The sequence below is a fragment of the Guillardia theta genome (genome assembly GCF_000315625.1).
Source record: "Guillardia theta CCMP2712 unplaced genomic scaffold GUITHscaffold_4, whole genome shotgun sequence".
In the NCBI taxonomy this organism is placed as follows: Eukaryota; class Cryptophyceae; order Pyrenomonadales; family Geminigeraceae; genus Guillardia; species Guillardia theta.
Genome location: NW_005434670.1, coordinates 791,291 through 802,681, shown reverse-complemented (window position 1 = coordinate 802,681; position 11,391 = coordinate 791,291). Strand labels below are relative to the sequence as shown.

Genomic DNA, 11,391 nt, shown 5'->3' with positions numbered 1-11,391 from the left:
GTTGGAACACAGATCACGAAATACAGTACAGTCCCGGCGTCCCATCTCCGATCTGTTGACCGACCCGATACCCGGTTCGGAGTTGGGAGTTTGAACAGTATGGTGCCCCCGACATTGGCACCGGCCAAAATAATCACCGGGACATGAGAGATAGGATCGGACCCCCTCCCCCCCCCGGGCCCCCCGGCCCCCCCCGGCCCCCGCCGGGCCGGCCGGGCACGCGGCGGCAGCCGCGGGCGCGGCCTGGGCCCCTGGCCGGCCCGGGGAGACTTGGGCCCGGCGGGAGTCTGGGCCGCGGCCACTGGGCCGCCGGCGGGTAACTTAGATACCATACCCTTGAGATCCGAGTCACCTGTGACCTGTGACCGTCCACGGCTCCAGGCAAGCGTGGAGAGATACAAATTGCCAGGGGGCGCGGCCTCGGAGCTCACGACGGTTAACTCCAGGCGTCAAGTTGGGGAACGAAATGGCCTGAGCGGGGAGTTGGCCAATGATTGGTGGGGCAGAGAATAATTCATAAGAGAAGAATAATACCTGAATGGTGCCTTTCAGCATCATGCTGAGGCGGACTGTTTTTCGTTGACCGTTAACTCTCATTGTTATAAAAGTGCCCCCTCTCCATGATCACAAGCCAACTTTCAATTTCAGTTTAAGGCCACTGATCCTGTCTTCAAAGTATCAAATTCGTGCCCCTATTTTCAGAGAAAATTGTGAAATAAAAAAGAACCTTTGGGCAAAATTTGGACTTCACTGGGGAGGCCTTAATCTGAATGTGTAAAAGGATGAAAATATCTCCTTTTGAATCTACGAGCATCTGGGGCCACCAGGATAAGACCCGACCGCCTGACCACCTCACACAACCCGTCTTTTCCTCATTATTTGGACCCTACCCCTCTGTTGTGAAGGGCTCTCTTTCTCGAGGCCGATAAGGGGCTGCCCGGCACATTAAAAACTATTGTATCAGCATAACATTGAAAGATTGAGGTTTCAAGGTATTTCCGGCTACAACACCGCAACTGTTCCCCCGAGTCCCCGTCTTGCTTACACTACCCTACCTGAGATTTTTGATGAACACATTCTGCAGTAAACTTACCCTGACAGGACCCCTGTGGCTTGGGGTCGCAAGTATTTTCGGGCATTAAAATAGTACCAAAAATAGAAAAGACTTGTATGAATTGGTCTACCTTTCATAACAAATGTGTAAGTAATTATGTATATATTGGTACAAGAGAGATTAGAACTACACTACCATTAACACCCCCCGAGTGCTGAAAAAGATGTACTTTTGATTGTTTGTGCCGATTTCAGTACAATTATCACTCTATGTTCTCATACGGCATTGGCACAGTCTGTCCAAATCAGTACCAGTAGGCTCGATCTCGGTACAAACGGGAGCTCTCTGCGACTTGTAAAGTTTCCTTTACCACCCACCAGACAGTACTCCAGGAATATATCATGAAATACCGGGGTACACCCTCTCACAGTACTGGTACTGTTGGGGCACATTGGGAAACTAGGGGTAGCATCCCTTTAGGATCTGAAATACCGTCCCCTTTTTCCCCTTGTTTTATCTGTGTTTAGTGGGGTAGTCAAGTATTCGAATCGCGAACATAGGGTGGGGGTGCCTCCCGATTTGCAATTTTTTTTAAAACAATATTCAACATCGATGGGTAGCGCCATTGTATTTTACAAACATATTCTATTAACATTATTTTAAGTTTAAAACTATCTTTTTCGATATGACCACTGACAAGTGGCCTTCCATGATTTAAAAGGGGGTGGGGGTTCAATTTGAATTCAGTGGGGTCGGGGTCGGGGCTGAGGAAAACAGTTGCCCAAAAAGGAGGGGTTCCAACCCATCTCGAAGTGACCCACCCTTCAAAAATCACTACCCTCAGTCCGAATGTCATGGCTCTTGGAGAGAATGATTATGAGGGGGTGGGGGTGTCACAGTCACATCGCGGGCAGAATGTAAATTCCATGGAATGGACCCGTTCCTCAGAACTTTGAACGGGTTTGGTCTACCCCCACCCCCTCAATTCAGAATACTTTGAGAACGGGTCCCTTCTTGCACCCCTTCTTTTTCTATGCTTTGCCCTTTCACTGTAAACGACTGCCATGGTAGGGTACCTTCTTCCTTCTGCAAGTGCTCACCCCTTATTTTCAGCAGAAATGTCCATCACCCGTACTAGTAGTACCCCGTACCAGAAGTCACCCAGTCATAGTTAACCCTCACCAACCCCTACCCCCTCGACCCATTCTGTAGCTAAATTCCTCCTCCTCCTCCTGACTGGCTTGTCCCCGCCCCCCTCCCTTGGCACGGAGCCCTTTATCATCTGCCTAGCACTAGCACGCCCTTCCCTCTCTTCCTCCAGCCTTGACTCCACCCTCCGTGCCACCTCACCTTACCTCCTTGCGACCTTATCCTTCTGTATTGCTGCCTGAGCATCACTTTGTTACCCTCTCCGAAGCCCGTCAGATCTACCTGAAACAAAGCTTGCAAGCCACTTCGCGGCTGAAACACACTCTTCGCCTGAGGGGCAGTGGAATGCATAATCTGCTGACTGCATTAGCTCCAAGAGAAAGCAGCTACACAGTTCCAGGAAGGGAGGATTCACTCGAGCGTGCGTCCACAGAATCTATTGCAAGGTGTGCCATAGCTACTATGCCATCGACAACTCCAGTCACCAAGAAAGAAGAGCCCGCCAAGATGGGAGGACTTGCATTGCCAGACGTGGTGCGTGAGCTTCTCAAGGATCCCACTGTCTTGCGCTGGGATGCCAGAGACGGAGTCTACGAAGTGATGCACGGGGAAAATTTCGAGCGCAGGTCAGTCAATTGTGTTCAGGTTTCTCTTTGTCTGACATGATTTCACAGATTCAATGAATTGAGGAAGGTTAGGAACAAAGTCAAGTCTAATGGTACGGAAAGGCCATTCAGCAGGATGTACAATTTCTTCATCCTCGAACAAGGAGATAAATGGGCACGAACGGGAACGAGGTTTAGGCCAAGGAATCAGATCGGTCTTCCCGATCAAGAGTTTCTAGCACAAGTCAAGCCACCTGAGGTGAGAGAACCATCCGCAGTACAGATTTGTTTCTAACGCTCCCTTTTTCAGGTTCGCAAAGTGCAGATTGCACATGCGCTCCACGGCAAGTCCTCGCCTCAATTTGCGGAAGGATCTTTGGACAGCTGTGTACCTCTCCATGCTTCAAGGATTGAGAGTGCAAAGCATGAGCACGAACTCAACCATTTGAGCGTGGAAAGTGCAACCCAGGATATCAGCTCTGTACCCCTCAGAACACCCAAGATGATGTCAGTTAGCTCAAGGAAACACATTCATGCCTCCCACGGTGATGTCGAGTCTTTGATTCCGTCATACGTGTACAGTCCAACGCCAACAGTGCTTGGAAAGCGAGGGCGAGATCTGTCTGCGGATCGTTCATTCCTCTTCAATGAGGTTGATGCGGTGACTACTCGCAGACTTCGAGTGGTGAACGTCCACGATCCTTCCCATCCTTCGCTTCCAGTTCGATCGTGGGATCCGCTGGCTTCACTGGATGAAGTGAAGCAAGAACGCCTGCGGGAGTCCCACAACTTGGATCCTCTCACCTGCTTGGACTCGCTTGATCATCGAGGGATCGAACACGATCTTGTGTATGCGTCACTTGATGTCGAGGAGGCAGTGGACTCTGCCTTGAGACCGGTGGCACTTGTGGACGAGCTGAAGGGAGCGAAGTGGATTCATCAGGAGCATCTTGAGGATCCTTCGGACGGTATGTCTAGTGGTTTCCCTTCTCCGGAGGGAGTCGCCAGCATTTGCGAGGATTTCGTTGGGTCGCCGCTCGATTTGGGTCCAGCGGCATACGATGCCCACGAGGAGCTCACGGCTCTTATCTGTGGTTCTCACTCGCACAGCAAGGATGGATTGCTCTTGGACACTCTGGATGATGCACCTTGGCCGATGGTGGATGACATCGATGCAGGCTGGTGAATTTTTGAAGAGCCAGCTTGTGTAAGATATCAACTGTACCCTAGCGATGTTGCATTGCGTTGTCGATAGCAATCAAGTCTTTTAGAACGAAAAAACCCTTCTATTGGTAATAAATCTACAAAGTTCTCATAGATATTTTGTATACTGCAAAAGATTTACATTTCTTTACATATCAATGCTATCGATGCTTGTTCCGGTCTGATTTGAGATGATAAACTCTGATTCTGAATCAACAATCCTGACACTTCACTCCTCTCCTCACCTGGCTTGTTTCTCTTCATCCACGTGAAACCGTTCTATCATACGAGTTAATCTGAACGCCAAGTTGAACGTGTGACATCTACCGTTAGTGATGGGATCGAGGTAAACCCCTCCCCCTTTGTACAGGGCCTTTCCTCCAAGAACTTCAACTGCGGCCGATTTCCTTCCATCAGCATTGGGCTTGCGCCAAGCCTGCGGCTGACGGGACACCACGGTAGAGCTCTGCGAGCGAGCAGGGCGAAGGCTCTGCAACTAGACGAACGACAAGAATGAGCGAGGAGACAAGACAGTCGCTAAGACTCACAAGCGCTTGATCCTGGGGCTTCGACATGCTCGTTCTCCTGCATGCATCGGTCACCATAGCACAACAACCGACGCGTGTCACGGTCACCCCATCTGGCTTTGGACGGGAGATGAAGAGGAGGCGATCAAACCCAAACGCTTGTGAGGACTCTGATGCACGTGGGAGAAATCCCCTGCGTTCCCCCACTGCTTCACCTGCTGCTGCTGCTGCTGCTGCTGCCGGTCCTCACGTTGCGAAACGAGCGAGCGATTCTTTGTTCCCCAACTTCTCTTTTGCTCGGCCTCAGCTGCTTGTAAACCTGCGAAGCCACCATGAGCCTGGACAGTATTTACTTGCCTTACCTGGGTCAGGTGTCTTCCAGTGGAAGGCGCCGCTTGCGTTGCGAGCACGAGTGCGGAGGACTAGAGACTGTCAAGCACGTTGTCAGCAACGTCAGCGTCGCACAGGAAAGAACCTCGAAAGGAGGGATTAGAATGTCCTCCCCAGCATACACCAACTCTGGGCTAAGGAGGAGACCTCTGTTGAACCACATGAGCTGCAAAGTGCGCATCAATCTCTTCGTGCGGACAGAAGAAGTTCAGAGGAGGGGGGGTTGAAGTGAAGATGGAGGAGAAGAAGAGGAGGAACCTCGTCGATAGTCCTGTTGTAAGTGTCCGCAATGACAGCAAGAGATTCGCCCTCCTGCCGATTCAGAATTAGCGCCGACTTGACGAGAAAACCACGAGACCAGTGAGAGGAGAGGATTGATGATAGAGCAAATCAGATCAGATCAAGAGCAGAGCAGAGCAGAGCAGAGCAGAGCAGAGCAGAGCAGAGCAGAGCAGAGCAGAGCAGAGCAGAGCAGAGCAGAGCAGAGCAGAGCAGAGCAGAGCAGAGCAGAGCAGAGCAGAGCAGAGCAGAGCAGAGCAGAAAGAGCGAAAATGAGCACATCGAAGGAGGAGGCCAGACAACAAGGAGGCAGGTGAGAGAAGCGGAAGGAGGAGCACTGTGTGATTGGAGAAGTCAAGTGCACCTTGACTGTATGCTTCATCGTCGAAGGAAGGAGCGGGAGTGATTGTTTGTTTAGTTTGTCGATGTCAGTCACGATCGGCTGTCCAACAACAATGAGGTTTGGATCTTTGATCCTGAACACGTCAATGAGAATGCTACATCTCCCCACAAACTGCAAACCCGTTGATGTTCTGGAGATACCGAACGGAGGTGTTGGAAGCTACAGCTATTCGTTCCAGAGTGTCGCCAGGGCGGACAACACGCACTCCCGTGCTCGCCGAAGAATCTTTTCCCACCCGCACACGAGCTGCTCCCTCAGCAGGAGAGGCTGTTGAGTTCTGCGCCGCTGCCTTGCTGCCCTCCTCTTTGATAACACTCGTTGGTTGGGAAGGAGGAGGAGCAGGTGGCGGTGGTGGAGGTGGTGGTGGAGGAGGTGGTGGTAGTGGAGGTGGAGGTGGTGATCGTTCAGATCCGCTGGGAGGGGAAACGACCATCGGCCTTGGCTTGATAGATTCTACTCGAACTTTTTCCCTTTGGCAACTATAAGAAACATCGTCATCGACATTGTCGTCGTCATGGTCATTGGAATCCCAGTCATCATCATCTCGATCATCATCATCATCATCATCATCATCATCATCTCCATCATCATCATCATCATCATCATCATCATCATCATCATCATCATCATCATCATCATCATCATCATCATCATCATCATCATCATCATCATCATCATCATCATCATCATCATCATCATCATCATCATCATCATCATCATCCTCATCCTCATCATCATCATCAATGCTACCTTCGCCACCCTCCTCTGCATGCCAAGCACGTTTTCATCATCACCGTCATACGTCAGACTGGAGACTTTTTCTCAACTCACCTCTAGTCGCGTTAACGGCACTCAGCCTTGCGAGGAGGACCTCAACAATCTTACTTACACGATTGAGTTGCTCTTTCAACTGATGCCATGTGAGAAACACATGGCACTTTCAACATCAAAGCAAGAAATCAAACCTTGCCAACATCTGCAACGTTCGATCCCGCTTCATGATTCAACCTTTGCAATGCCGCCATCTTCTGCATTATTGTGCTTTCGTTCATGTCAAGATTCTTGATTGCAGTCTCGATGTGATTCAGACGGGCATCGTAAACCTCCTTCACCATTTTCTTCACTATGGTCTTGTTCATGTTACTCTTGAACACGGCACGGGGGTCATGTAGTATTTCACTTGTTTTCTTCTGCAGGGTATCATTTCGTCCCGAGACAATCACAGGCGGGCCCCGAGGCTTCACCTGCAATGCCAGTCACATCCTTAGCAACAACAGCGATGATTAAGTTGATACGATACCGCTGCAACGTGTTCTCCTTGGTATCCTTTCCTGCCTGGCAAAGATGACGGCGTTCCCGTCTTACTGAGCTCAGCCCCACCTTTCTTCTGCTCCTTGTTGGCAATTTTCCACATCAACCGGTTTTCATCGACAATGTCGGACTCTGTCTCATCCTTCAGCATACGAGTGAGAACCAATCGCAACACATGGCAACAAAACCTCACGAAAGTAAAAGTACAATGCAACCGCACAGAACGTGGCTACCACCGCCACCAAACAACGGTTCCCAAACATCTGAGACGAAAGATCTTCAACGGCCGACCGCCGGTAGCCCTAAAGCTTCATCTCATCGCGTCTCTCCACCACTCTGCAGAGGTCAAAGAGATTATCCAACCCAGACTGCCATGAGCTGCCTGGTGTGCGAAATCTGACTGAATGGGGTGGGGGTAGTAATATTAGTGGTTGTGGCGGTGATGATGGGAGGAGGAGGAGGAGGAGGAGGAGGAGGAGAGTAAGGACTAGCGGGACGTCAATCAAGCTGTCACGGGATCTTGCTTCACTTCCACGCCATCGCAATGTAAAATCTTGTGCCAAGCCTGCCTCACGTATGAACCTAACACAGCAATACCAGCAGCAATACCTGAAAGTGATGTATTCCAAGTAAATGTCAATTGATGTCCTCAATAATTTCTAGTATAAATTGATAGGCAGGCTTGTGAAGTTACATTTTTCTCGTTTGAGTGAAAATTCAGACTGGCCCTTGGGAACATGGCAATGCTACTATCCTGTGAGCAAAAAGCGCCCGACCCTCCCTTCCTCTCTCTTCCTCCCCTTCTAATCTTCCTCTCTCTTCCTCCCCTTCTAATCTTCCTCTCTCTTCCTCTCCTTCTAATCTTCCTCTCTCTCCCTCCCCTTCTAATCTTCCTCTCTCTTCCTCCCCTTCTAATCTTCCTACTTGTGCTCCCCTTCTAATCTTCCTATCTTGTGCTCCCCTTCTAATCTTCCTCTCTCTTCCTCCCCTTCTAATCTTCCTCTCTCTTCCTCCCCTTCTAATCTTCCTCTCTCTTCCTCTCCTTCTAATCTTCCTCTCTCTCCCTCCCCTTCTAATCTTCCTACTTGTGCTCCCCTTCTAATCTTCCTCTCTCTTCCTCCCCTTCTAATCTTCCTCTCTCTCCCTCCCCTTCTAATCTTCCTCTCTCTTCCTCCCCTTCTAATCTTCCTCTCTCTCCCTCCCCTTCTAATCTTCCTACTTGGTCTCCCCTTCTAATCTTCCTCTCTCTCCCTCCCCTTCTAATCTTCCTCTCTCTTCCTCCCCTTCTAATCTTCCTCTCTCTTCCTCCCCTTCTAATTTTCCTCTCTCTTCCTCTCCTTCTAATCTTCCTCTCTCTCCCTCCCCTTCTAATCTTCCTCTCTCTTCCTCCCCTTCTAATCTTCCTACTTGTGCTCCCCTTCTAATCTTCCTGCTTGTGCTCCCCTTCTAATCTTCCTACTTGTGCTCTCCTTCTAATCTTCCTACTTGTGCTCCCCTTCTAATCTTCCTACTTGTGCTTCCCTTCTAATCTTCCTACTTGTGCTCACCTTCTAATCTTCCTACTTGTGCTCCCCTTCTAATCTTCCTGCTTGTCCTCCTTTTTCTTTCCCTCTGCTTCTTGTCTTCATGGTCTTCTACTTTGTGCTCATATTCGAGAAGCTTCTCTTTGAACGCGATAAAAATACCTCCCCTCTGGTTACTGGTTAGGAAGCTCTCGGCGTCTTTGATGTCCTCCCTGATGCTTCCACTGAAGCAAATCAATCTAGTGTTTTGCTCGGAGGCCGATTGTTGATTTTTTTTGCAGATGGATCATTCCCTTGTGAAGCAAAGCGTGCTATCAAGAGCAGGGCCACTGCCATGCTCGTTGCCGGGATTCTGGTCTGCACGATTGCTGCTTTAGGTATTTTTTCCCCCACTATTTGTACTCCATGAGTGTGGCTCATTGTGTTGTTTGTTCGTAATCGCTTTCATCCAGCTGTGATCACCATCCGTTCTGGCTTTGGTGGCAAAGTAGAAGCAGAGGAGGTTGTGTTCCCTCCTTCATTTCATGTGATCATTAAGCACACATTGTTCTCAATCTCATCATTGTACAGAGACGAGTCCCAGCAGCGCGCCGCTTGCATCCAGCTCGCCGGGTGCAGATCCTTTCCAGCTCTCCTTTGGTCATTCGCGAGCTTGAAACGAAAGCTCAACGTCTTCGAAGACATGCGATGTACGACAGCAGCGCAGACAGCCCGAGGGTGAGACAGATATGAAAGCTTGCTGTTCTTAGCGTCCTGCCAGGTGGTTAGCATGGGTGATATCATCCGGAACCCGAACATCATGTTTAATGGTCAGACCAAGACATCGCAGGATAATGTTTTTTAGAATCTCTCGCTCGTCTGCAATGTTTGCATCAACTTTGCGCTGCAATGCTGTTGGTTGACGCCTAAAATGCATTCCTCTATTATTAGGTCTAATAAAGAATAGAAGAAAGAATCAACATCGCTGGTTCGCTAGGACGTAATTTGACATGTTTCTTTTTCTTCACTCTTTACCAGGAAGACGCTTGTTCAGTTCTTCCCGAGCTTCCATTTCCCTCAAGTTGTATCCAACCACGAGCTGTGGTTGTTTGGGAAGCTTGTCAGAAAAGGCACGACCTTTGCTTCAAGGGGTTTACCTGCCACATGCACAGCTGGGCAAGAGTGCTTGCTGGGACCTCAGTGATGATTTCAATACCCTCGCTGGACGAGGAGTCACGATGATCTCAGTCAAGACAGATTTGCTCACTTCATCAGAGAAGGATCAGCGCCCATCCCTTTGATGACGGTGTCCACCAGCTTCCTCATTGCGTCCAATACCTCAGGGCTAAAACGATTTCTACATCACAAGGCGTCGAACTGACGGCAATCGACTTTTGCCGCACCTTACACTCGAGGTAAGCGACTGCATCTCCTTGTTGTCTAGGCGCTGATAGCATAATGAGCTCAGTCCAGCTTTGATAAATCATTTGGAACCTGAACAAATCCCAATATATCTTGTACTTCATCCATGTCATTTTGCTGTCAAATCAATCAGTCTTGGCATCAGATTATTCTAAAAGCAACTGACCTTTTGGAGGCTCAGTAGTTCTGATTTCAATTGTTTTACCTCTCTTGAAAGCTCTGAGACATATGCATTGGCATCAACCTAGAAAGAATGAAATTTAGACATGAATGGGAACGCATACTCAAACAATCGATCAGTGAAATCAGTTTCACCTCTATTTCTTTTCCATCTGGCATGGTCACAGTAATTTTGCCCTTTACACTCGGTGATGGCGTTTTCTCCTAAATTGATTGTAAGCAACGAAGCCACTATCATTCATTTCTTCAAGTTGCCTCCTCAATGGATGGCGGAAGCGCTTCCAAAAGAGACTTCTGCAAGCTTAGCCTGTACTCGGCATTGCGAAACATGTAGCCCTGGAAATGATTGATTACAAAACAATGTATTTGACATCTGGTATGCATCATTACAGTCATTTCGAGCTGAAACATCAAAGACGCCATTGCCCGCTGTGTAGTAACAATGGAGGCATCAAACGCAGGGGAGGCGCGTAGGCTGAAGAAGAGACTTATTTGAATGCGAGCATGAAGTTGAGTCTACCTTCCCAGCAACCCCATGATCGTATTCTTCACTGCGGTTTGAACTCTCGGAGATGCTGTTGCCATGAACTGACCGACCATTTCTCCGGGGGAGATAGATTCCAGCATCTCAACATAAGGATTGATTGGTCCATCATCCCTCGACTGAATGCCTCGGAATTCTGAGTCCCTTGTGCCATTGTCACTCCTGTAGAAGAGAGGCAAGGAGTTTCCTCTCTCGTCTTCTGGATCCTCGTTGTTGCCAAAGGTTCCCGCCATGCGCAGGCTGACCTTGGCAAACTGTTTTCCACTCGACACCAGCGGGGAAAACGCTGAGCAAGATTGAGACACCGGTGACAATGGGAGGGATCGAGAGGAGGTCGGCCAAGCAAGGGAGAAAGAGGAAGGGGAGAGAGGAAGGGGTCCATGGAAAGCGCACGCTGTTCCCAGACTCATCACTACGGCCGCCATTAATCTCGACATGGCCTCACAGTACGCCTTAGCAATAACGCCTACCCCCCGCACCACAACAAACTAGCCTGAAATCGTGACTACCCCTCCCTCAAAATTCTCGTTCGCATGTTTATAACACCAGTCCATACCTCCTCGAAAGTTCGAATGTGAGAATAGCAAATTCTAGTATCCTCTTTACTTATGCCATCATTCGAACGCTATGGCTGTGAAACTGTCTACCACCAAGCCAGATGAGTACCTCTACCCGTTACCCCTACCCGTTAAAATAAATCCTGCTTCCATGGAACATAGAATCCGAGAAGTAACTAAAGTTCAAGAAGATATAGTGACTGCGCTCCGCCAGGCCGGCCCGCCGCCACTGCCAGGCCGGCCCCCGGGGCCGGCACCCCGTGAC

At 49.4% G+C, this 11,391-nt stretch overlaps 3 protein-coding genes across 3 annotated transcripts; 1 reads left to right on the top strand and 2 right to left on the bottom strand.

Annotated features, from left to right (window-relative positions):
* The first annotated feature begins 2,322 nt into the window (after positions 1 to 2,322).
* Positions 2,323 to 4,124, top strand: GUITHDRAFT_150166 (hypothetical protein). The gene is made up of 3 exons (XM_005841066.1): positions 2,323 to 2,829; positions 2,878 to 3,067; positions 3,119 to 4,124. The coding sequence occupies exons 1-3, from the start codon at positions 2,666 to 2,668 to the stop codon at positions 3,992 to 3,994; spliced, it is 1,230 nt and encodes a 409-aa protein (XP_005841123.1). The 5' UTR covers positions 2,323 to 2,665; the 3' UTR covers positions 3,995 to 4,124.
* Positions 4,125 to 4,159: 35 nt separating this feature from the next.
* Positions 4,160 to 7,184, bottom strand: GUITHDRAFT_100391 (hypothetical protein; the record flags this gene model as incomplete). Its single annotated transcript, XM_005841065.1, has 16 exons — positions 4,160 to 4,212; positions 4,339 to 4,507; positions 4,560 to 4,596; positions 4,647 to 4,708; positions 4,754 to 4,857; positions 4,901 to 4,967; positions 5,014 to 5,094; positions 5,187 to 5,240; positions 5,572 to 5,683; positions 5,730 to 5,887; positions 6,041 to 6,375; positions 6,442 to 6,520; positions 6,576 to 6,854; positions 6,911 to 6,945; positions 6,991 to 7,063; positions 7,110 to 7,184. The coding sequence occupies 16 exons, from the start codon at positions 7,182 to 7,184 to the stop codon at positions 4,160 to 4,162; spliced, it is 1,773 nt and encodes a 590-aa protein (XP_005841122.1).
* Positions 7,185 to 8,899: 1,715 nt separating this feature from the next.
* GUITHDRAFT_150165 (hypothetical protein) lies at positions 8,900 to 11,004 on the bottom strand. Its single transcript, XM_005841064.1, has 12 exons — positions 10,546 to 11,004; positions 10,416 to 10,500; positions 10,281 to 10,361; positions 10,161 to 10,229; positions 10,012 to 10,089; positions 9,918 to 9,962; positions 9,827 to 9,870; positions 9,691 to 9,768; positions 9,581 to 9,644; positions 9,205 to 9,522; positions 9,015 to 9,161; positions 8,900 to 8,970 (listed from the first exon to the last, which is right to left on the bottom strand). Exons 1-10 carry the CDS (start codon positions 10,992 to 10,994, stop codon positions 9,448 to 9,450), a joined length of 1,068 nt encoding a protein of 355 aa, XP_005841121.1. The 5' UTR covers positions 10,995 to 11,004; the 3' UTR covers positions 8,900 to 8,970; positions 9,015 to 9,161; positions 9,205 to 9,447.
* Between the last annotated feature and the right edge of the window lie 387 nt (positions 11,005 to 11,391).

Coding starts and splice junctions, on each gene's coding strand:
- GUITHDRAFT_150166 (XM_005841066.1), top strand. CDS start 2,666: ATGCCATCGACAACTCCAGTCACCAAGAAAGAAGAGCCCGCCAAGATG. Junction 2,830..2,877: donor GGGGAAAATTTCGAGCGCAG/GTCAGTCAATTG, acceptor ATGATTTCACAG/ATTCAATGAATTGAGGAAGG. Junction 3,068..3,118: donor CACAAGTCAAGCCACCTGAG/GTGAGAGAACCA, acceptor TCCCTTTTTCAG/GTTCGCAAAGTGCAGATTGC.
- GUITHDRAFT_150165 (XM_005841064.1), bottom strand. CDS start 10,994: ATGGCGGCCGTAGTGATGAGTCTGGGAACAGCGTGCGCTTTCCATGGA. Junction 9,963..10,011: donor AACTACTGAGCCTCCAAAAG/GTCAGTTGCTTT, acceptor TTGATTTGACAG/CAAAATGACATGGATGAAGT. Junction 9,523..9,580: donor CCCAGCTGTGCATGTGGCAG/GTAAACCCCTTG, acceptor AAACAACCACAG/CTCGTGGTTGGATACAACTT.